The sequence below is a fragment of the Ammospiza caudacuta genome, chromosome 2 (genome assembly GCF_027887145.1).
Source record: "Ammospiza caudacuta isolate bAmmCau1 chromosome 2, bAmmCau1.pri, whole genome shotgun sequence".
Taxonomy (NCBI): domain Eukaryota; kingdom Metazoa; phylum Chordata; class Aves; order Passeriformes; family Passerellidae; genus Ammospiza; species Ammospiza caudacuta.
Genome location: NC_080594.1, coordinates 8,184,039 through 8,207,662, shown reverse-complemented (window position 1 = coordinate 8,207,662; position 23,624 = coordinate 8,184,039). Strand labels below are relative to the sequence as shown.

Here is a 23,624-nt window from a genome sequence, read left to right as displayed (position 1 = left end):
CAACTAATCTCCATTTAAATCAATGGATTTGAGCTGAAGCCAATTTCAAATAAAGAAAAAAAAAACCAAGAAAATTATTATTAGCAAGATGAAAAGCAAGACCCTATAGGGGCATAAAACAATTAGTATTTGTGCTATGAAGGATCTCAAGGACCCAAAATGCTATTTAAGGCCCTTTGGGTATGTATATTCTGGGCAACAAAACAACTACCCTCCCTTGTCTAAATCTGGACACAGATGTATCTCGCAAGATAAGGAGAGACCATGGAAACAAGTGCACTGACGAACTGGCACTGCTTTTTTACATGTCCTGCAGGCTTTCCCTAAGTGCAAGACAGATGCAATGAACAACAAAAACACAAAAGGAACATTTAAAGAAAAATGCCCTTGTCTACAGCTTGTCTTCAGGGGCGGAATGGAAAATGAAGCAAAAAGAAAATGCAAGGATGGAGAGACAGCAGTTTTGTAGTGGTAAGTTCAAATATTTTCAAGAAATTTGCGTGAGTCTTCATTTACACTGAAGTTAAACATTGCTGGGTAACAACAGTGGTTGCTTTATTTTCAGGCTGAGATCAGAAGATTCCTGTAATACTCTAGTAGTCTTATAACAACTTCTATTAGTCCTCGTTTAGTGCTTGAGGAATTACGCTCAATCTCATCAAGTCCTTTTATTATTTTGTAGAGGACTAAAATTGACAATTAGGAATTTTAGTCAGATACAAGATTTTTATTTTGGATTTGTTTTCAAATCCTGATATTAGGGAGGGCAGAGATCTATGGCCCGAAATATTTTTGCATTTACATTTCTAGTTTTAAGTTAATTAGATGTGTACCGTATTTCAGTACTACTGTAACTACAAACAAAAACACTTGAGAAGGGAGAGGATTTTTTTCCTTATTATTTACAATTAAAAAGACTACTTTCACTATTTAATATACACACATTGTAACTGCTTGAGCCTATAAGTGTCAATAAAGTTCAGATATGTGCATTGTCTATGTGAAGGCCTTCACAGAAAATTATTAAAGAAAGAAACCCCTTAAGACACCATGTGCTCTCAACTAAAGGAATGTGTAGAAGAATTTGGAATTTTTCTGACTTCCTAAAACTCGTTGTCAACTTCTGACTTTAACTGGCCCATCTCATTATTAAAATCTGTCTAAAACAGCAGCTGAGTTACACAAACTACAGCTACATTGGGACTGTTGCTCTCTACCGGCTCTGAAAAAAGAAAATTTAGACACAGCAAAAGTTTCAAAACAATTTCTACTTTTTTGCTATTACTATGAAACAAACTGGCCTTCCAGAGAATGCATTCACTGCTGCAGGACATTTATCATTGTTATTCTCATTTTCAGCCAAGCATATGGAGTTTCTCCTTTCCTAGGTTAAGTCTTCCATGCCAGATGCACACATGAAGCCTGAGAGATCACCTGGAAAGCTGCACATAAATCCAAAACACAGACTGGAGGAAAGATTGCTCCCAAAGATTTTTGTCACAAGGGAACCAATTTACTGAAAGGACAGAAATTTCCTATTCACATTTAACTTGGCATACAACACTCATTGCCAATAGAGGGATATAAGCAAGTGGGAAGAAAAATAAAAGTTTCCAGAGAAAATTAAACATTCAGAAACATGAGAAATAAGAATTACAACTTTCAGGATTTGCTGTAGTTTCTTAGAGATACATGTAAGAAGGACAGAGAACCATCCAGTGTGAAAAGAGAGAAAGATGAGAGAAAACCACAATCAGTGTTTGATGCACAGACTTCTGTCAGCAGCAATCTGCTTGCACATATCGACTCAAATGATGCTCCAGCACATGTGTAATTAAATATTATTGCAGCTCTTCAAAGAGAAATCACAGGATATATTTGAGCATAGAGATTTCCACTCCTGACAACATTTTTTTGATGAGGTTTCTTTTTCCTTAAGGCAAGCAAAGCATACAGAAAGCCGGGTGTTTCTTTGCTGGGTTTTCAGAGACAGGAAGTACAAGATTGTTATTGGAGGAATCTAGGGAAGCACAGAGGCACCTGGAATACCTTCTCCAGGCACTGTAAAAGAAAATGTCCACTGCCTCCCTTACCCTACAGGAGGCTTCTCCTCCTTACCTTTGGCCTTCACACAAACCAGCTAGTTAAAGAACTCATTTGTCACTGTATTTGCTTAATTAGATAGCATGTTGCAACATGCATTTTAAGTCCTCAGGACTGCCAGCATTCTGAATTTTATCTGCTTTCTCCTCCAACAGTTATTACAATCTTTCCACCTTTTTATATATAGCAAACTATAATGTAGTTACTGAACCATTTGCAGTACTCAGAGATACCCAATATTAATTGCTCAATCAGCCAGCATTGACACACAGGATTTAACATGCCACATTGCATTACTGATTATATCTCTAATCTTACTAAGTCAATCTGGGCCAAAGACACCTGCAGTTTAGCTGCAGTATTTAGCAAACACCTGTTTCCTTAACTATTACAGTATCACTAGTTTGAATGGAAGCACATACCTCATACCTTGAACAGCCTGATTGCACACTTCATAAATATTTATTTCATTAACTTTTTTTTTTGTTTCTCAAGAGTGAAGCAAACAACCTGAATTTTCTTGGAAATAATAGTTTTACTAGTATTGCATGAGGTGAATTAGTTTGTTCTATACTGAAATTGCTTCTTTTTAAGAAAATCAATACAGTATTTTCTGAGTTTTCTCCTAATACAAAGAAGGAGAATATGTACCAGAAAAGGTAAATTTAAATCCAGTGTCACCATTGTCTTATGTTCTCCAGGTTTTTAATAAGAAAATATGATGTTAAAGACACCATTACAGAAGAATGGCAATATATACCAAACAGTCCTTTTCAACTTTATAAAACAAAACATTTAACCACAAAAATAGAAAACAGTACTAAGCTAAATTTTCTATAATTTTCGAATGTTACATTATCAGAAAACTGAGATGGTGATTTTGTAACAGGCTTTCAGCCCTTTTATTCCCCAAGAGACTTTCACAAATGCTATACAGAACTTGTCCGACCACGTTACAAAACTTTTACTGTAAAGTAAGAACTATTTTGTAAAAAAATTAAATAAATGAATGTGGCCAAGAACAGACAGCATAAATAGCCTTGGAATTTTCCATAAAGCTAAGAACACTCAACTTTTAAGATGACTACCTGAAACTGTAACTTGCTGATTAAATTAGACTAACAATTGAACTTTCATGTAGCAACTGTGCTTAGGAAGTAACTCAACAGTTATTTTACAGTTGATGAACCAGAAGAAAGTACCACTAACTCTTACAATTTCTGTGCTTTGATAGCAGCTTGTGCCTCCTGTGTCTGTGATTTGTCCTTGCCTACCTCATTAAGCACTAAGAAGCAATGAAATAGGTCAACTGCTTCCAGACTACTTCCTGACAATTAATAACTGAAATAAGCACAGAGCTGTCTTTAGTAAATTTATTGTTACCCTACAAAATTTAAGAGAGTAAAAGAATAGAGATGAAATACAACTCAGCTGCATGAGCCACAGCTCACCACCTGACAAACTTGCAAAACAACAATTAAAATAATAGTCTGAGTTGTAGAAGTTATTTCTCATACACTTAGAAACCATCTTTATATTTTTTTCTTGTCTTACCATACATCTTGCAGACAGAAAAACAATGCATATTACCTTTTGTAATAAATCTATAAAAGCATTTATGCTCCAAATTTCAGCACTGTGATAAATACTGCGGATAGAAGACGATGTCAGATCATTTTATTTCCCCGCCACGCGTTCTGTAGATGAGAAAATGAGAGACTTTTTCCTGAGATTACTTACCCATGAAGTTCAGATAGCTCTCTCCTCCGAGTGCATGAGTAATGAGACGAATCATTTTGTGAAGCTGGATCCCACGATCAATAACTGGTGTCAGGGGCATGAGCACACTCATGTTTGTGTACATCTCTGCATCCATCAGACGAAAGGCCAGGGTCTTGTCACCAACCAGGGCCTAGAATAGTTCAGAAAAACACTGAAGAAAACCATTGGGTGTAATAGAATTGTTCCTAGGTTTTTGCGTTTTTTCAAAACAGGGGGTCTATATTGTAGGTGGAGATCTTGCAAGATCTCTGCATGATCCAGTCCCTGCTCCTGAAAGAAACCACCAATGATGATGGACATGGTGATCCTACATTCTGATCACTGCACCTGTGATTGTGTGATGTGCCATACAGATCTGGTCTGCTGCCAAAACCTGAGGCAGGGATGTCCATGAGCTGAGCCTGGATTGGATGTCAGCCCCAGTTATCTGCTTTCCCCTTGCAACCCTCCCCATTGTTACTGGGGCTCCTGGGCTGATGGGATTGAGTGTACAATGGTAACAGACTAGCAGCTGCCTAACCCTGGTCCTACATCTCACCTAATGGGATCATACTGCATAAATATTTCTTTTTCACCTACAGATATAAACAGCAAATATCAGCATCAACTCAGTAAGTCACAACTGAACAACCATTTGGGAATTTTCATAGGAAACACAGAAAATAAGAAAGTAAACACGTAAAGTAAAAGTTCCAGGAATGTAAAAATAAATGGGTATAAAGAAAACTGATTCAGACATGCAGAATGAGTATGAAGCATTCACTTACAGGCAATCAAGAATGTGATTGGTTTTCTGTGATTTCACACAAAAGAAAAAACTGAATTACTAACTTGCTAGTGCTCACTGCTACTAGAGAAAGGCCACAAATGCTATTCAATATATTAGCAGGTAGATAGTGGGAAATATTTTGGAGCATTTATATTTAAATAGCTGACTTTTGTTCAATTAGACCAATTCTTGTTTTATACTCTTGAATGAAAACTTAGTAAATTCCAGAGATACAGGTGAATTGTAAACAGGTCTGGCTGAAAAGCATCATCATCCTTTCATTTCCCAGCTGACAATATAACAGCATATATAGATTACTCCCTTGTCGCAGACATTTTTTCACAGAAATCCTTTCTTTCAGATTTCTGCGTCTTCTGGAAGGCAGAGGCCTCAGAAGAGAATGTAAACAATTGTTATCAGCTGCTGTGGAATGCAATAGGATGCACCTGATTGGTCTCATGTTATAAACAAGCACATGTTTATGATTAAAGGCCAATCACAGACACAAGCTGGGGACCGAGTCCCTGGACACAACTTGGATATAGATTTCTTCCTTGCTATTCTTAGTTCTAGCAAGCATCTGCAACTTCGCTCTTTATTCTATTTAGTATAGTCATAATGTACTATATATTATATAACAATAAATCCAGCCTTCTGATCAAGAAACAAGATTCACTATCTCTCTCTCACCCCTCAGCGACCCACTCAGGACACTGTAATACTCCCTCAGGTAAAAAAATACTCTATTTAAAGGAAAAAAAAATTCCTATGACAAGACTGAAGATTGCAATGAACAACTATTTTCTGGATTCAGAATGTGGCATTTGTTAGTGCCATTTAATATCCCCTAATCTTTCCATTGGAAGAGCAGCTAAGTGTTTCCCTATTCATGTTTTCTGTGGCAGCTGTGATTTTATAAATGGATATATTTCCCCCTTCAATGATCTCTTTGCTGCCCCAAAGAATCTTATTCTGTTTAGTTTTTTTTCTTATGAAAATCAATCTTCACCTGCTCTTCCTCTCCACAGCTTTTTTTTTTTTTTCCAGTTATGCTTTATATTCTTTAAAATACAGGACCAAACCTGTCTCCAACACTGAAGATGCACACAAACCAGGAAAGACTGCAGTGGCATGCTGATTGTGCTCTTTGCTCTATTCCACTCAGTATTTCCAGGACTGCATCTGCTTTTTTGACAGCTATTAGATTTGGAGTTGCTATTTTCACACCATTATAACCAAAAGGCCTTGTGCTCTGACTGGCAACAGTCAGCTCATAGCCCATTACAACATATAAGAAACCAGGATTGTACCCTCACATGGATCACTTCAGGCATCTTCAGGCTGAATTTTATCTACACTTTTTGTTTCCCTAGCCTACTTTTCATATAACAGCCTGATGCGGACCTGTAATCATTGTTTGGTTTTTTAAATTAAAAATCATGAGATCTTTTTTTCCTTAAGTATGACATTCTAAACAGAAAATGCAAAGTGATATGGAAAACCCAATTGCTAAAAGTCACGATGAAATAAAAGAACAGCAACAGGAATGCTATATGCTGTGCTTTAGGGTGAAGAACCATCTTTGATGAAAGCAGCTTATCACAGCATAATATATATTTCCAAGTAATTTCTGAAGTTCTTTATAAGGATCATGCATCAAATGAACACTGTAACAGACTCTGAGATTAGAGTGTAAACTGGCACACAAAATGAGTTGTAAACTCAGAATTCTCTTTTTAAAATATACAACTTGTTTTGGATATTTCTGTTGACATTTATTGCAGAAAGTACAGGAAATGGAATATCAACCTCTATTATATAAAGGAAAGATAGGTCATTAAATAAAAAATAAATTTTTAATGAAAGGTTTAAAGACGCTAATGGTACAATTCCCAAATTACATGTTTTCTGACTCTTCAGAAACAAGGGTTAAAAAGATTGTGGGAGATGAGTGTTATCCAAACTCATCATTACTTTTTCTTTTTGTCACACACAGAACTATTATAATTGCTGTGCTTTGAACCAAACTCTTACAGCATATTTCATTTAGGTCTCAAAAGAGGATGTTTTCAATTCTTCCAGAGAGGAAAGACTTTCATGAAGGCAAAAGAAGGCACAAACAAATTTCTTAAATTGGCATATTGTTTATGCTTATCAGAAGTAGTGTTCCAGTTTACTTAATGGAAACAGTGTTTTCAACTGCATGGATTATACACCTTCCTGTCTTCTACAGCAGGCAAAATAAGAAGCTTTGATTCATTCCTTAAAAAAACCCAAAACTGAAAGCCAATAATACCTGCGCACTCCAGGGAAAATTCTTTTACTAAAATTAAGGACCATAAAATAAAACACAGAAAAACAAAAAAAAAAAAAAAACACCCCAAAAAACAAACAAAAAAACCAACCAAAACTCCCCAAAAAACCTAAACAAAACAAACAAACCAAGTACAAAAAAAAGAACACTAGTCCAAATCTACCCATTTCTGAAATTCTTATCATCCTCCTCAACTCATTTCTCATTGAAAAAAACAAAGCAAACCATCAAACTTCTAACAAGTTCTTTACTTGGTTATGAACAAACAAACAGCTGAAAATACCTGGTCATGACTCTCTGCATAAGCAATGTATTTTTCTTCATACCGTCTGTTTGTCAATGTATGCACAATATTGCCCATGTTCCAGTCTTCATCTTTCAGCTCCTTAATTATCTACAGAAATGAAAGAAAGATCACTGGAAAATTGCTTTAACTAAAAACATGTAACATTATCTTGGCACAGAAATTTCCAATGGATTGTGAACTGTATTCTCATGCTCCCAAGTTTCGAAGTGATGAGCTTTCTCTGATAATCCAAAGAGCCGTCTCTTTCTTTTCAACTTTTCCACATAAATATAATACCTAGGATACCTCGTTTCTCCTTTACCTCCCAAGGAAGCTCAGACAACAGAATTTGCCATTTATTATATGAATCCTCTGATACATGAGATAATGTGATTGATAGGACCTGCAAGAGAGCACTGCACCAAAACCAAGGAAAAAATATGTGGGCACAGACCTACCTGGTTCACAATATCAGGAAATGCCATCCTGGCATATGGGAGCTTCCAAATAAAGCTTTGGCAGTGTGGTGCTACCTCCTGATTTTTAGCAATTTAAATTGAATCCCATTAATAGGAATTTTCTGCTTCATATCACATTATTTCCTTCCTCTGCTAAATCTAGCTCAATCTCAGTGTTAGTTTGTTCTTTTTTTTTGTACACCACTTTCTAGACATTCATTGATCACAATGACTTAAACGCACACACAAATATAAAGACATAAAAATAGAAGTCATAAAAAGGCAATAGCACCAAGATGGCCAATATCACACCGTAAAAGTTAACATTATAATTGTAACTGCCCATATACTCCTAAACAGGCTTTTATTTCCTCCTTTGTTGATTTTTTTAAGTCCGTAAATTCTGGCTCTGAACACATTGAGGTCCCTATGTAGCATCATGTCACATGTACATCACATTACATCTATCTTGAATCAGAACTAGTACAACCACTGCTGTGCCAAACAGTTTATCTTTCTTACTTTTTCAGATTCCTTAGAATTAGTTCATGGAATCTGTTGGAGATTCTTCAGTTTTCAAACTGACTTTAGCAAGTTGCCCAGAAAATTGCCTATTAACAGGTATGTGCTTAAAAACTGGAGAGAGAGTAAGCAGTCTAGGATAGTTTGATAACAACTGATAAACTGAGTAGCTGAACTTCTCCTTTCCAACCATCTCAGCTTTATTTTTCCCTTCATGAAACGTGGTAACAAACTGTGGCATCACTTCTTTCTCTAACTCCACATGTCTACTCTCGTCTCTTATTTGCAGTTTCTTTGGCAAGAAGCTTCCTGTCTACATCACACTAAGTTTTTGTACATTGCCAATAATAACTGATTTGCACTCAACATCCCATCAGTGTCCCATCCTGTCCCATGTCAAGTGCCTGTTTAAGCTGGAAAAACTGACATTTTCTCCATTTAAAGCATTTGCTGCAGGACAGTTATGTTTTCTAGCCAAGTATTGTGAATTAAATGAAGCAGACTATATCAAAGATTGTTAAATTAGACTGTAAATTTTTTTGCACTGGTAAAATTCTATGGTCTGGGTTTTTTTTTTCCTGTGTAACATGAACTTGGCCACTTGCATTTTGCTTACCTAGGAAATTGCTCATCTTGCCTGCCCTCAAGTAAGTTAAGGAACAAAACAGAAAACAAACTAACAAAACTCCAAGAAACCCACAAAACATCACAATTAGGTACTTGTTGTTAAAAGAAAATGAGCCCTTACTGCATTCCAGGACCTAAACGTCTAAATTACATATTCCAAGTTTTAGTGATGGTGTCTCTGTTGGAAAAGCTGACAAATTTGTCTTCTGAAAAGAGGCTTGAAACTGTTTTTCAATTGGCCCTTTACCTCCTAGTTACAAAACTCAAAGATGTTGAAGGTAAGCTAATTTTTTTGTTGTTATTCTTAGCTCCATACTGTATTGATTGAAGCATTAATGGTCATATAAAATATTTGTTTTCAGATCATTGTGACATCCCAAAGGATGTGGGTGCAATATTTCATTTAACTGGAAAATGTTCTCTAAAACATCACTAGAAGGGTTTTCAAATCATTTAGTGTTTATGCCTTTTCTTTTGATTCTCTATATTAAGGAAAAAGTGATATAAATCCTTATTGTAGTCAGAATTAACCCAGATTTATATTATTCAGCTTTGTAACCCCCTGTACCAATTGCAGGTGTTTGTGTAATTCACCTAGGTTTACTTTGTTTAAACTTTCAGGCCTATGCCAATTTCTATGCCCAGCATCAGGAGGGTTCAGTTCATGTTTTTGGAGTGATTTGTTTGTTTTTATATATTTATATGCATATGGTTAACTTTTTTTATCTACATGCTCACATTCAATAGAGATAACACATTCTACAGCTCTTGCAAGGCACAGGTCATTTCAAAGAAATTGAGCTTATGTATATTGTATTAAGAAAACAATTATCAGCTGGAGCGTGAATCCCAGCTCCTGAACTTCCTCACCTGAAACCTACATAACATCTGACAGCTCTCATTTCAGCCTCTAATACCTGTGCTCAAGCCTGTCAAAATTTATTTCAATAGCACATAACCATAAGACAAAGCAAAACTTGTCAGCAGCATTCAGAAGTGTTTATGTGTATGCACTGACAGAGGAGCATCCCCCTTTGAAGAGCAGGATGTAATTTTCAAGTTCTCACCTGTATCCACTTATCTGGAATGGCCATGGCAAGTCGATAATCAAAGCCCCCTCCTCCCTCTGCCACAGGCCGACAGAGAGCTGGCATTCCAGAAACATCCTGGAACAGATCAAACACCCACAACATCATTTCCACAGCACTGCAAATATCACTGCATATTTCCCACCAGCAACGCCGATATACAAACACTCCAGAAGCAGCTTCACAGATTGACCTGGTTTAAGGGAGAAAAGAATAAATTTAAATCGGCTATAACTACACCCAGATGGGCTGTTTGAATACAAAAGTTACAGAGAAAAGCATTATGACTTTTCTCATCACACACTCTGCCTCAGAATACTTTAATACAGTAAATATTTAAATGGGAAGAGACCTCAGTAGATGTAGAGTTTGAAATAATTAGCTCTCTGGAGCTCCAAGTAATCAATAGAAAGTACAAAGTGGTCAACAAAAGACAAATTAAACCTTCATTTTGTTTATTGATATTTTGCATAAGGAATTGCATAAAATAAGGTTAAATATAAAGTGCACTAAGGAAGAAAAATACAATCTCTACTCTTTTCTCAAAACAAAACCTATTGATCCAGCTAGTCCTGGAAGTGACATGCTCTTACTGCATAATTTTCCAGTTCCATATTGATGGATGCTGACTACTCTTAAATTTGTAATTCCAAGTTCTCAAAATATATATTTCACCATGTTGTTAGGCAATTTTATCATGCAGCATTCTTTTCTAAAGTTATCTGAACAGAAAATGCAAGTCTCTAACAATTGCAAAATATCCATCAGCACTCAATTTTATTAACTTCTGTGGGGGAATGGCTTCTCACTAACAGCAGTTATGGATTAACAAACACCTCTTGCATCTACACAAGGGAATTTTATGGAATTAATACTGACTAGCACCAGGGCTTAATTAGGAAGCTCATTCTGATTTGCTGGATTCAATCCAGTTTTTTTCAACCCAATTTCTGCATTGGAATAGTGAAAAAAGATATTTATGCTTCAAGTCATACACAAACATAAGGGAGGAGATCAACCAGATCACCAGGAAGCTCATGGATGGCATCCCAGGGGTGGAAGGCAGGGCTGCCATCCAGAGGGACTGGCTGGAGGACTCAATCAGCAGAAATGTCACACAGAATGTCAGAATGTCACCGAGCTAATCCTGACCGTGGGATGTGCCACCTCCTGCATCCACAGGGGCTGGGCCAGCCAGGCTGGGGAGCAAGGGCTGGGGCTCAGCAGCAAGTTGAGCTTCAAGCCAGCAGCCAGGCCTGGCAGCAGGGATGGCATGGCCAGCACATGCCAGGCTGTGTGAGCAGCACAGCCAGGAGATCAAAGGAGGGAATTATCCCCCGTCAGTCAGCAGCCACTGGATCACACAGAAAACTGTGTCCATATTCCACACGCTGTAAAAAAAAGTGAAGTGGAAATTTTTTACAAAGTTTTAGATGTGATAAAAATTTCAAAAACTCTCCTAAATCAGTCAGAAAGAATAGACACAGACTCTTGGTCTCTAGGTTATACAGGACATGATGATATGAAACAAAAGCCGTTTCTGTAATGCCATGATGCCAGTCAGGAGGACGTCCAAGTCTGAGATTTAAGCAAGTCCCATCTACTTAAAACAAAATAATTAAAGCCAGATTTTTGGGAAGTAAAGTTCCAAATTTAACAGCATTTATATCCATGTATACAAATTTTAACTGGACACAAAAAAAAATAGTTTGTTTAGTAGATCAAATGTACTTAATGTACTTCTACCAGGAAACTTCCTAGCCTAGTACAGCCCTCAGACTGCAACACATTACTGATCTTCCACAGAGGAGGCAATGGAGTGACAACATGTGATCAAAGAGAGATCAAAAAGGACTTCAGGGCCTTGAGACAGTTGGAAAAGGAAGCTGAGGCAGAAGCCCTTTTCTCCTCTCTAGCTGAAGGCAATAACATTGAAAGGAATGGATGGACTGAGTTTATTCATACATTGCTCCATGGTTGGTGTTACTGCCAAAATGTTGGGGGTTTTGGCAGTGGAATGGCCAAGCATGCTGGATTCAGACAGCAATCACATTTCTAAGTGATGTCTGTATGGGAACCAATTTCAGCAGGCACATGGGAGCCTCATGAGTTTAGCAAGACACAAGTCCCAGGGGCTGCACCTGGCTTGGGGCAACCCCTGTTTATCAATCCAGGCTGGGTGTGAACAGATCCAGAGCAGTCACTGAGAAAGACTTAGGATGCTGGTGGGCTGGACACGTCAGTGTGCTCTTGCAGCCCAGAAATCCAGATCTGTCCTGGGCTGTGCCCAAAGTGGGCAGCAGGAGGGAGAGGGCATTCTTCCCCTGTGCTGAGAGCCCACCTGCAGGGCTGCATCCAGCTCTGGGCTCCCAGCACAGCAAGGACAGGGACCTGCTGGAGCCAGCCCAGAGGAGGGCCATGAAGATGATCAGGGATAGAGCACCTCTGCTATGAGGAAAGGATGAGAGAATTGGGATTGTTCAGCCTAAGAAAAAAAGCCTTTGTGGTGACCTAATTGGGGCCTGCCAGTACCTGAAAGGAGCCCACAAGAATGACAGAGAGGACATCTTGCTAGGATATGTATTGATGGGACAAGGGGGAATGGCTTGAAATAGGAAGAGAGTAGGTTTAGATTAAATATTAAGAAGAAAGTCTTTCCTGTGAGGGTGGTGAGGCACTGGCACAGGTTGCCCACAGAAGCTGTGGATGCCCCATTCCTGTTCAAGGCCAGGCTGGATGGGGCTCTGACCAACCTGGGCTAGTAGAAAGTGTCCCTGTTCATGGCAGGAAGTTGGAACTTGATGATCTTTAAGTTCCTTTCCAACCCAGGCCATTCTATTATGCTATGATTAAACAGCTAATTTCAAAGCAATTGTTCATACCAGGTTTGAAAAGAACTGCATTTAAAAATAGAAAACTCAACATACTGTTTCTTTGCCTGTTTGTGTCTATAATACTTCAAGCATGACATAATTTTACTTAGCATTTTTTCTTCCAATTATAAAGATCTTTAATCGCTGCTTTATTTAGAAGACCAAAATGAAAAACAAGCGTATACTCAGTAACACCTAAAAAATTAGCAATTACTAAGACAGAATATACAGAATATTAAAAAGCTGTAAAATCATCAATTAATTACATTAATTAGGGAATATATTATCATTAGTTATGGCCAGAGAAAAACATTTTTCTCACATGGCACTAATTCTATAGCCAAGCAGACATTCTTCACTGCCTTCTGTAATTTTCAATTATGTCAATAGTTTCTCATTCTGAAATTCTCCTTTAACCATGAAGCACATTGATCAATTCTATGATTCATGTAGCGACTTCCCGAGGCAGAAAATTATGTATTGAAAAAGAAGCACTCTCAACTTAAGCATGAGAAACTGAAGACACATCTTATTAAAAAAAAAGGAATTCTTAGGCCAGGTAATACAAGACAACTAAACTCAGAAATTCTTTGGTAGGAATGCTTATAATCTAGGACTACCTAGAAAATTAACTGATTTAATTTCAAATAAGCCTACAGCTCAATGAAATCACCTCCAGTTTGCTACTGATTGCTCCCCAGATGCTGTTTTGGTAGCTTGTCATTGAGCTACTAGCAGTGATTGTCTATGATAGAAGACTTCGCCATAAATAAGAAATTAAGTAAAGCAGTATTTTGCTTTTTAAAGATAGAGAACTCTTCAGCATCACAAACCCTTTTATTAGAAATCCATATAGTCCCTGGGTATCAGACAGATATCACTTTTTCTTCTAAACAAAATGAATTATTTAAACATGATAACAGAAAAGAATCCTCCATGTTTAAGTGATTTTTCTTCTGGATAAAAACAAAGTATCAGTGAAAATTAGAATTTTGAATGTTCTGCTGTTTCATACTCTTAAAAACTCCATGTGCCAAAAACATTTTTCAGTCAAAAAAATTTATCTCAATAAACTCAAGTAATATAGTATATTTACTCCTTTAGAAACCTGGAGAAACTTAATAATAAATTTAAATTACCCTACATACTTAACATCTATAAGTTTATTGCATTTAATTTGAAGGGCAATTGTCAGATATACCAATATAATTCAAAATATGCAAAACATCATTAGGGCTGTTAATCTTTAGTACCACAGAACACTACTGACAAATGGCTATCATGCACAAGCAATAAACTAATAAAAACAATTTTCATTACAAGTTCAAGGTGATGAAAGAAAAAAAAAGAAAAAGAAACTGTCACATTAATTAATAATCTATTAATGCTGAGAAAATCCCCAGAGCGCATATTAAGGTTGTTTTTTCCCACCAGGCAAAGTCTGTCCACTAATTAATATTTTTCAGCTCATGTCACTGCTTGAGTACCCAAGGTGTGACTCGATAATTAACAGGAAATTCACATCCTAAAGCAAACTAATCAATATTAATGTCACTGAGGCAGGCAAAATGATCTTACCTCTGCTATGGTTATGCATTCTGGGTGCAAGGTATTAATCATGTGATTGGCCAGCATCAGGTAACACAAAGCATCTTCATCCACATGTAGGCCAAAATACTCATTGTAATCTCCACTGAACCCTGTGCCTAATAAGACAACAAGTTTTAAAAGCCAGAGTCAAGCTTTATTTAGAAAACACAGCTATTTCACTCAATATTTCATTTTATAAGCAGAATGTATTAATGATTTTCCATCTATCCTCATAGCAACAAAGCAAGAAAATTAACCAACATGGATTTTTTTGATCATTCACAGAATATCCTGAGCTGGAAGAGACCCATTAACATCAGAGTACAATGCCTGGCCTTGTACAGGACCATCCCCCAGAATCACACCCTGAATCACCCCGGTGTTTTAGTAATCTTCTGAACCTGTTTAGGAATCTTCTTCACACCTATGCCAGCTGTGTTGTGCTCCCATCCAGCCACAGGACTCATCCCCCCAGTTTTGCTTACGCCAATCATGTCAAAACCCTGGGACTGGGCTAAAGCTTTGAGCTCTTCTTTTTTTGTTCCTCATGTTTGTGTTGGTACAGAAACACTTCCAGCATGGTTTGTTACAGCTGACACCTTGTGGAGCAGATTGAGGGATCTTCCTAGCGCATCCATCCTCATGTTTTGGTTGCGCCCTCCCATTGCTTCTCACTATCAAGCCCGGTTTTGTCCCTTTCCCATCTAGTTTCAAGCTCTACCAACAAGCCCCTCTAACTCTTGTGCTAAAGCCCTTTTCCACGCTGAGAAACAGTGAACTTTAGAGGAACAGAGCTGCACCAGGAGGGCTGAGATCAGAACTGATAAATGGCTCACCAATGCCGTGGTGGTGATACAACATGGACGTAACGCCGTCGAACCGGAATCCATCGAAGCGATAGTCTTCAATCCACATCCTCAAATTAGACAGAAGGAATCTCAGGACTTCCCAGCTGAAATACATTTATTAAGCTTTAAAAACCTTGGGATCAACTAGAGTTCCTTACACCATGTCCTCCACTTGCATATGTAGTACTTGTACTGTACATTTTACTATTTTAATGACTTCTTCCCTGTTTTTCATTAACCTTTCCCAAAATGATTTGTCTTTAAGCTTTTGCCTTTTTACTGCACCAAATCTTAAGACTGGAGATAGGAGGTTAGTAAAAACTCTCAACTATCTACATAGACATCTAACAGGATAGTGTCTGAACACATATATTATATTTTACTACTCATGCTTGCTGGTGTAATTTTCCTTTCCCTCTTTGAAGATGGTTACTCTCTGTGGGAAAAGATGCTATAGAAAAGGAAATAAAATTTTAATAGGCAAGAACTTCTCCCCAAGATTTTATGGATTTATAGCAATTTTTAGGCATAACTGCTGTTGAAAAACTGCCCTTCCTAATTAGTGACAAATCATATGTCACCACTAGAATGCCAAATCACCTACTATGTTGCAAATTTACACTTTGAAAAGTAAACCACGGGAAAGTTGAGGAGGTGTATTTTGAAGTTCGGAACATCAGGAATGTGATATAACACACATACATGCACAAAGCATGGAGATGAAATCAAAATATAAGAGGTTCCAAAATGAACAAGCATGAGGAAACATTCATGAAAAGACTTTGATATTAAGGAATACAATAGTTTCATGAGCAGTTTTCCTAGTATTCATCACCTCCTCTCACTGGGCATTGGTCTCTGTAGCTTCCAAAGATACCCACAACTTGTTTCTACTGTTCGTCCTCCACAGCACAGCCCTGACACCCTCATGTGCATCTCCTGCAAGCCACAGCTCCGAAGAGCTCACCCATCTCAATCAGCCAACATAAGATGTAGTGAATCTGGTTTTGCCCACATCTTCAACACTTGCCAATGTTATGATTTCTCTCTAACCAGTTTTCCAGCATAGCTACACCTCCACTTCCTACCAAGTTTCTGTTCAGAGAAAAGGCCAGGAGCAGGCAGGGTCTCTCCAGCCACCCTCTGCTGGGTGAGACAGAATGGGTAATGTTCCAGAAACCACACCAAAATTTACCTATGCACATGGTAGGCATAGGGTAATGAAGGGGACCCTTCCTACATTGCATTTAACAGACATCAGAAAGAGTAATTTCAGGAAGAAATTCTGACAAAAGGAAAAACTCCATTTTGACAAACAAATGTCACCATTTTCCTTCCTCCAAAAAACTTCTTCATATGAAGGATGCTTTAAGTCCTGAGTAAGTGGTATTACAAGAAAAGATAAGAGGCTATGGACACACTATAAAGTCAAATCCTGATCTCACTAAGTAGCCAATTCTTATTAACTTCCATAGAATTTTAATATTTCCCCTTCTTTCTGCATGCACTGCACAGAAATACACACTTGTGCATATAAAGATAGAATTACTACCAAATCAAAACCTCCAAATTTAGGAAATGTGAAGCAGCTCACTGTGAATTCCCTCAGTTCAACACCTTTCTTGGGCATGCATTACATGACAAGATTTTTTTGGTTATTGTTCCATTGCTACACTCCCCTGCTTCAAATCATACAATTCACAAGTTAACATGACACTGGGAAGATCTCAGGAGCTTGTCTGAAGAACCTTTCATATATTTATTAGTTCTCAGGTGAGATGGTTTGCAGTGAATGGACAAGATTGAGATTGCTCTGATATTGAAAGGGATAGAAAAGCATCAGAAGTCCTAAAACTGGCAAACTGGTACCAAAAAAGCAATTTTGTGTAAACGTTTGCTGTATCTTATTCTGACTCAGCATGAAATTCACAGAAAGCTATTTCCTGCAAGCTAAATACTGTGAGAAAAGAGCACAGCATTTTAGCAAATAAAATTAGTATCTCACACAGAATTAGGATAATGCATGCACAAAGAGTGCATTAATTACTACAAGCATTATCCAGACTTAAAAGTTATTTCTTCTCATTACAAACATCTTGACTTTATAACCCCAAAGTCCTTAAGATGGTGAAGAGGATTTGAACATTTGTAAAACATACACAAAAACCTCAAAATGGATAACAAATGTAATTTTTTCCACCATTGTTGGCATTGAAGATTGATCTTTGGGAAAAGATGGAGAACCAGCAAGAACATAAATTGTAATGACTTTTAGATGAAAAAGCGACAACAATAAAAACAAACAAGATGAATTTGTTGCACCAAAGTATTAGTTGGAAAATTTATGAGATCAAAAACCTGAGTGGGAGCAGCAGATGTTTTCCAAGCATCTGATTGCACATGGGAGAGAAGACCATAAATAAATAAATAAACACTTCATCTGTGATTTTATTCTAAACTTGGACAAAATTCAGCTTTAGGATAATTTTTAAGAAGTATACCAAGTACTAGCAGCCATATTGACTTGTAGAGAAATGCCTACACAGCTCCAAAACATGAACCAGAATAGCAGATTTTTTGAGACATGCAAATCACACAAACCATACAGAGGATCATTTTTCATCCAAGTATATTTGTTCATGGGAGCAGCAATTTTAGACACAGAACTTGACAGAACAAATAACTTTGCAGAAAGCCAGTAGAGGCCAAAATTGAAAAGACATAATTGAGATACAACCACCACAGAAGCAGTAATTCAGGAGCATTTCTAAACCAGCTCATTCTTGTATTTTACAGGCAGATATGGAAACAGGATAGCACTCATCAGGAATGCAATTTCTTCTGGAAAAAAGCCATACCTAAGTTATATCCTAAAAAATCTCACATTTTGGCATATATCAGAAGTAAGGAAATTCTTTCATTGCATGCATGACCAAAGACAGTCTATTATGTAGCTTTTTTAATGCTGTATCATCATTAAGGAACAGAATGATTTACAGTGAAGAAATCTAATTCAGAATTCACTCAGACATTCAAAACAAAGAAGGTCTTTGCAGGGAAGTATTGCTGGATTTTTTCCCTTCACTCTTGGAGTCCATAGCTCATTTATTAATAGCAGATTTTTTTGTTTGAAAAAGTGGAATGAGCACATCTACCCTAAATGACCTAGTTTCATGAGGTGATGAGACATTTAACAACTTTCCTATACTAGGTCAGCAGAAAACCTGTGAAATTGCTTATAAGACACACATGTTATTCACTTTTTTCCTCTATACTAACAAAAAAAGCAAAATAATGATTCACCAAAAGCATTTTAAATTCCAGTCCATGATGAACATGAAATATTTAGATGCAAGCAATGCATTTAAACCAGTTAATTTTGTCACTATGGACAAAAAATAATATTGGCTGCACCTAATACAGTTTGAAGATGTAATTTTTGAACCATATTAATGTTGACCTTCAGGAATTGCATTTATTACTATGAATTGGAGAACTGCTGACCTTATAAGAATCTAGACTTTTATGATGATATGCCTGCTTCAGTTCTCACTGTTTAATTAACTTAAGACACAGGAGCACCGAATTGCTAAAACATTATTTCTCAAACTATCCCCAAATATTTCAACAGCTGACTGGGCTAAATTCAATCAAAAAATTGCTAAACAAAGAAATTAGCATTCAGTCTAATAAAGTTAACAGTTGTAAATTAATTGGATGCAGGGTTGCACAATTACTTCTGTGCCTTTTTGTGGGCAGAACTTCAATTCTTCATAAAGCACAGACAAATATACATATTATATGCATATATATAGAATCATAGAATGGTTCAGGCTGGACAAGATCTCCGAGATCATTGAGCACAACTCTTCACAGCACCGTGTTCACTACTAGCCATGTCCCTGTGTGTGCCACATCCACACATCTTTAATGCTGCCAGGGATGGTTCTTCCACCACTCCTATGGACAGCCTGTCACACAGACTCACCCTTCCAGTGAAGACATTTTTCCAGATACGTGATCTTGAGACCATGTTCTCTTGTTCTGCTGCTTGCTGCCTGGGAAAAGAGACTCATCCCACCACGCTACACCCTCCTGGCAGGAAGTTGTAGAGACCAGTAAGGTCTCCCCTGACCCTTCTTTTCTCCAAACTAAATAGGCTGAGTTCTCTCAGCTATTTCTCACAGGAGAAACAGTCTGGCTTTACATATATATATATATACACACACGTATGTCTATGTGTCTATATATATGTACGTATATATACACATGTATATGTGTATATATGTATATCTATATATGAATGTATGTATGTACGTGTATATAAATATATATGTATGTATATGTTTATATATATGTATAGCAACCATACTAATATATATTATACACAATCCACATTATGTTTTATGTATTTACAATTTTCTATTTAAAAATTCTAATAAGTAGAACACTGGTTATTATGCAGCTTGTTTGGCTTGGTTTATTTTGAGAACAAACTAGAGCAGCAGCTTTGAAGATGCAGAGGGTTCTTCATTTTAGTTAAAATTGGAATTCTGGAGTGCCACACCAGACAACAGTCTTTCTGCAACCATTAATCCTAATCCCCGAAGTCCACTGCTATGAAGGGAGAAAGTTTTTTGTTTTTTTTCAACATGCTGTAAACAATATAATAGCACTATGCATTTATTAGACTTATATTCAATGAGTGCTTTGGCAAAATGAGTTCTTAGAAATAGGCACACTGTTTACTCATATAGAAGCAGTAATTCTGAAGTGCTCATGAAAATATTTTAACTTTTTTCCCCTCAGAATGCTACTCCCTCTGTTGGTACCAAGCAGTGCCATACAGCAAGGTGAAACAAGAATTTCCCAATTTCTGATTGCTTAGACACTTGATCAATGCTTTGAAAAGACACCTCATTGTGAAATTGTGCAGGTTAATTCTGCACCAACTCTCTCTCATATTTTGCCAATGAATTAAACATGTTTATAAATATATTCACATGACCTTCTTGAAAAACCATTTGCACAAAAAATATTTCTCCTCAAATGAACTATGTACTATACAAGGATTTAAAATAATGTGCAAGTAAGCAGCATGTCCTAGGCTTACATTTTTATGGCTAGTCCTATCCACACTTGGTAAGAGTAAACCAGTATCAAATAAAGCATTCAGTTATCTGCCCTATAAAATGGAAGCAATAATTCAAATACTACACAGCAAAGGTTATGTCCTGCAAAATGTGAATATAAGAACAGCCTTGGAGGCAAAGCAGGTATGTACTTATTGTAATGAAATTTAATACTCTTGATGCTTTTTGCTCAGTGAGTATCCTGAGGTAAATAGAAAGGAAAAAAACCCAAGTAAGTACTGAAGACAATTACCTCAGTTTTAAGACAGCCTGCAGGGCATACACATTTTAAAAGAGAAAATATAAAAAAATATTACAAAACTCTTTTAAATGTTGATAAAGCCTACATGGATTTCAGCTCAGATTTCAATAACTTAGCACTTGTCCCACTTATATTCTACCCAAGGAAATTATACACTAATAAAATAAAAATCTTTGAGATTATTTAAAATTCTGTTCTCCCAAAATAAACCTCATAGACAATATTAAGTTTGTTCGGTCATATAATCAACTCTGCATATTAACAAACAAAATTTGCTATTCTACAAAATACAACTAAATCACAGCTTTAAAGATGTATTGTCAGAATTTGCATACAAGTTAATGCTATTCATGATTTCCATAATTAAACAGTAGTTTACTGTTCAACACTGAGTCTGCTTTCAAAACAAGTCTAAATGTAGTGCACAAATAGCTACAAAGCACTACAGGGCAGGCGACTTGATTTTAAACAAACCACTAAACTGAACTTTACTCAGAAAACAGCACCAGAGTTGGGATGGGGATTGGCAAAGAATCAGGTGTCAAGGGAGATTTAACTGCTTTGTTGTGAGATGCTTTTTCTCCCCTGAAATATACTATACATGTATATGAATAGACAACAATTATCCTCAACTTTATGTATTCCCTATATAGGAAAACAAAATTACACTCAAAATGAATGCATTCCATTAGTAGTGAGAAAAATATTAACTACCTGGACAAAGCTCTACTTTCGCAAAGCCATCTTATTAAAAGCCTGAAACAGTGCTTTCTATAAACCTAATTTCATTTCTTTGCTTTAAAATACTGGTTCCCTAATTTATGCTCACACAAGTGACTTTAAAGGGACACTGAGAAGGTGTCTGGTTCACACACAAAAATCTTAAAAGCATCCGTATTATCCCTGCACCTTCAAAATGCAAATTCAAACTGGTGTAATTTGAATTCGGGGCATTTTCTTTTCTAATGCTAATGAATAGCAACAGGTATTTAGGCAGCTAAGAAGCAAAATTATTCAAAAAAGAGAACATTTTGAAAAATCCCAACTAAAAGCACTAGAAAAGTGAAGAAAGACCAGACCTCTGCCTCTGAGAAAATTCCAGGATTAGTATAAAGAGATCATAAAATATCTGTTTTTCCTGAAAGTTAGAGAGCACTGATGATTGAAAAACCTTTTCTCTGTACAGACAATGGCAAATCTCAGTTGTTGCAGATGTGTGAGGCTCAAGTTCCTCTATACCACAATACCTTGTACAACACATTATCAATCTACCGTTCAGTATCCACATCCTACTACAAATTTTTTAAGTAATTACCTTGAAATTCACAAATCAAAACTTTAATCCTCAAGCAACAAAGCATGGCAGGTGCTTTTTATGTTTATATAGCAAAATCAAGCTCATAAGGAATGTTAGTCTCATATAAAGAAGACTGAAAAAGGGGCAAACTCTTGCATTTTACCAACCTCGGGCACCACCTCAGAAGATATTACCTAAATATCTTTTTACTTTAAACCCTCATGGTTCAGCACACTGAATCCCTGAAGACTTAGCTGCCTGTCTATATTTTATTGACTGAAAGTTCATCCTTCTCTTCATCCCAACTAGACAGTCGACAGCAATGCCAAATCTAGACAAGGATAAGAAAATTTTAAGGTGAGTCAAAGTGTTCATTATCAGTCACCATCCAGTCCAGACAACAAAGGAAGCTTCTGAGACACTGACTCCACGTCTTGAATGGCAATCTACTGATTTCTAACCCTGGGGAAGCAGGGGCTAAGGGAAGTTCACTCTGTATATTAGCTACTACGAGGCTTAGATTACTTTCCTCTCATGCTTCCAGATTTTATCTTCAGCATCAGCAATTGCTGGGGATACAGACCAAAATGTTCCTTTCAGCACCGTGGTATGAGACTGCTCAGTTACATGACAGACTATGGCATGGAGGGCAGAAAAGTTTGTACAATGAATTATTACTTTCAGGGACAAACATTTCCAGTGGAAAGCTTGAAGAGCCTGAAGACTGCCAAAGATCATCCCCGGCACAAGATTCAGGGAATCTGCAAGGGGAAGCAGCCACCTGGCAAAGCTGACCAAGGCATGCAGCAGTCCCCATTCTCTTTGAGGAAGCACAAAATGCAAAGCTGCTGCATTTCCACAAACCATCACAGGAGATCTCAAGTACGCGGTTCATATTAAATAGGAATCCATCCTTAAGCACAGCACAGTATTTCTCTCTTTGCTGCATTTTTTGAAGCTACATTCTTCAAAAATGTAATTAAAGAAAGATATTGGCTCAGACTGGGCTGCGCCAATAGAGTTGTGAACTTGCAAATACACTTTCAGTATGTTTTATAAATACTTTTTCATCTAAGAGACCTAAAGAATAGGTTTGTATTCAGAGACTAGTTTTTAATCTCAATTTCTTACTAGGTACTGTCATTTCAACCATATAATTTGTACTTCATGAAGATAAATATGAGAACAATAAACACATTTATGATAGATTGTGACTGCAGCTTTGCTTCGTAAATACATGGCAAAATCATTATTTGCATCATCTCTGGAATAAATACCTATAACCTTATTCTTGTATTGATTCACAGCTATACTCTGTTTTATTCATTATTTTATTTTCCAAGCATTACGCACCTATTTTAAAACCTCTTGCAACCTTAGCACATTTTAACATACCCACTATCTTTCTTTGACCACCAAATTGGTAAGCTCCACAAAAGACAGGTGACAAAATGTATTCAATTGTATTCCCACTAATTTAGTGAAAAAACTCAGATAGTATCTTGAAAACATCGAGAAAATAATTAGTGTCCCTAGACAGAAATTACAAAAAACATATTTGACTGCCTAAAGCTTACTTAGAAAGTTGTTTACAAACAACACATTCCTCCACATTTGAAAAAAGCTTTGAGTACCGTATTCACACTTTGAAGTGAACAATGGGATGGCAACTC

At 36.9% G+C, this 23,624-nt stretch overlaps 1 protein-coding gene across 3 annotated transcripts in view; it reads right to left on the bottom strand.

Annotated features, from left to right (window-relative positions):
- The window catches only part of GBE1 (1,4-alpha-glucan branching enzyme 1), a 137,130-nt gene that overhangs the window by 37,712 nt on the left and 75,794 nt on the right, over nucleotides 1-23,624 (bottom strand). For all 3 annotated transcript variants that reach the window (XR_009276006.1, XM_058825322.1, XM_058825323.1), the window contains exons 8-12: nucleotides 15,249-15,364; nucleotides 14,401-14,528; nucleotides 9,929-10,027; nucleotides 7,252-7,362; nucleotides 3,844-4,015 (exon numbers count right to left, since the gene is read on the bottom strand). Coding sequence is in view for 2 of the 3 variants with exons in the window: in XM_058825322.1 (XP_058681305.1) it covers nucleotides 3,844-4,015; nucleotides 7,252-7,362; nucleotides 9,929-10,027; nucleotides 14,401-14,528; nucleotides 15,249-15,364 (626 nt within the window). In the remaining variant the exon portion in view is untranslated. The remainder of the gene's footprint in view (nucleotides 1-3,843; nucleotides 4,016-7,251; nucleotides 7,363-9,928; nucleotides 10,028-14,400; nucleotides 14,529-15,248; nucleotides 15,365-23,624) is intronic.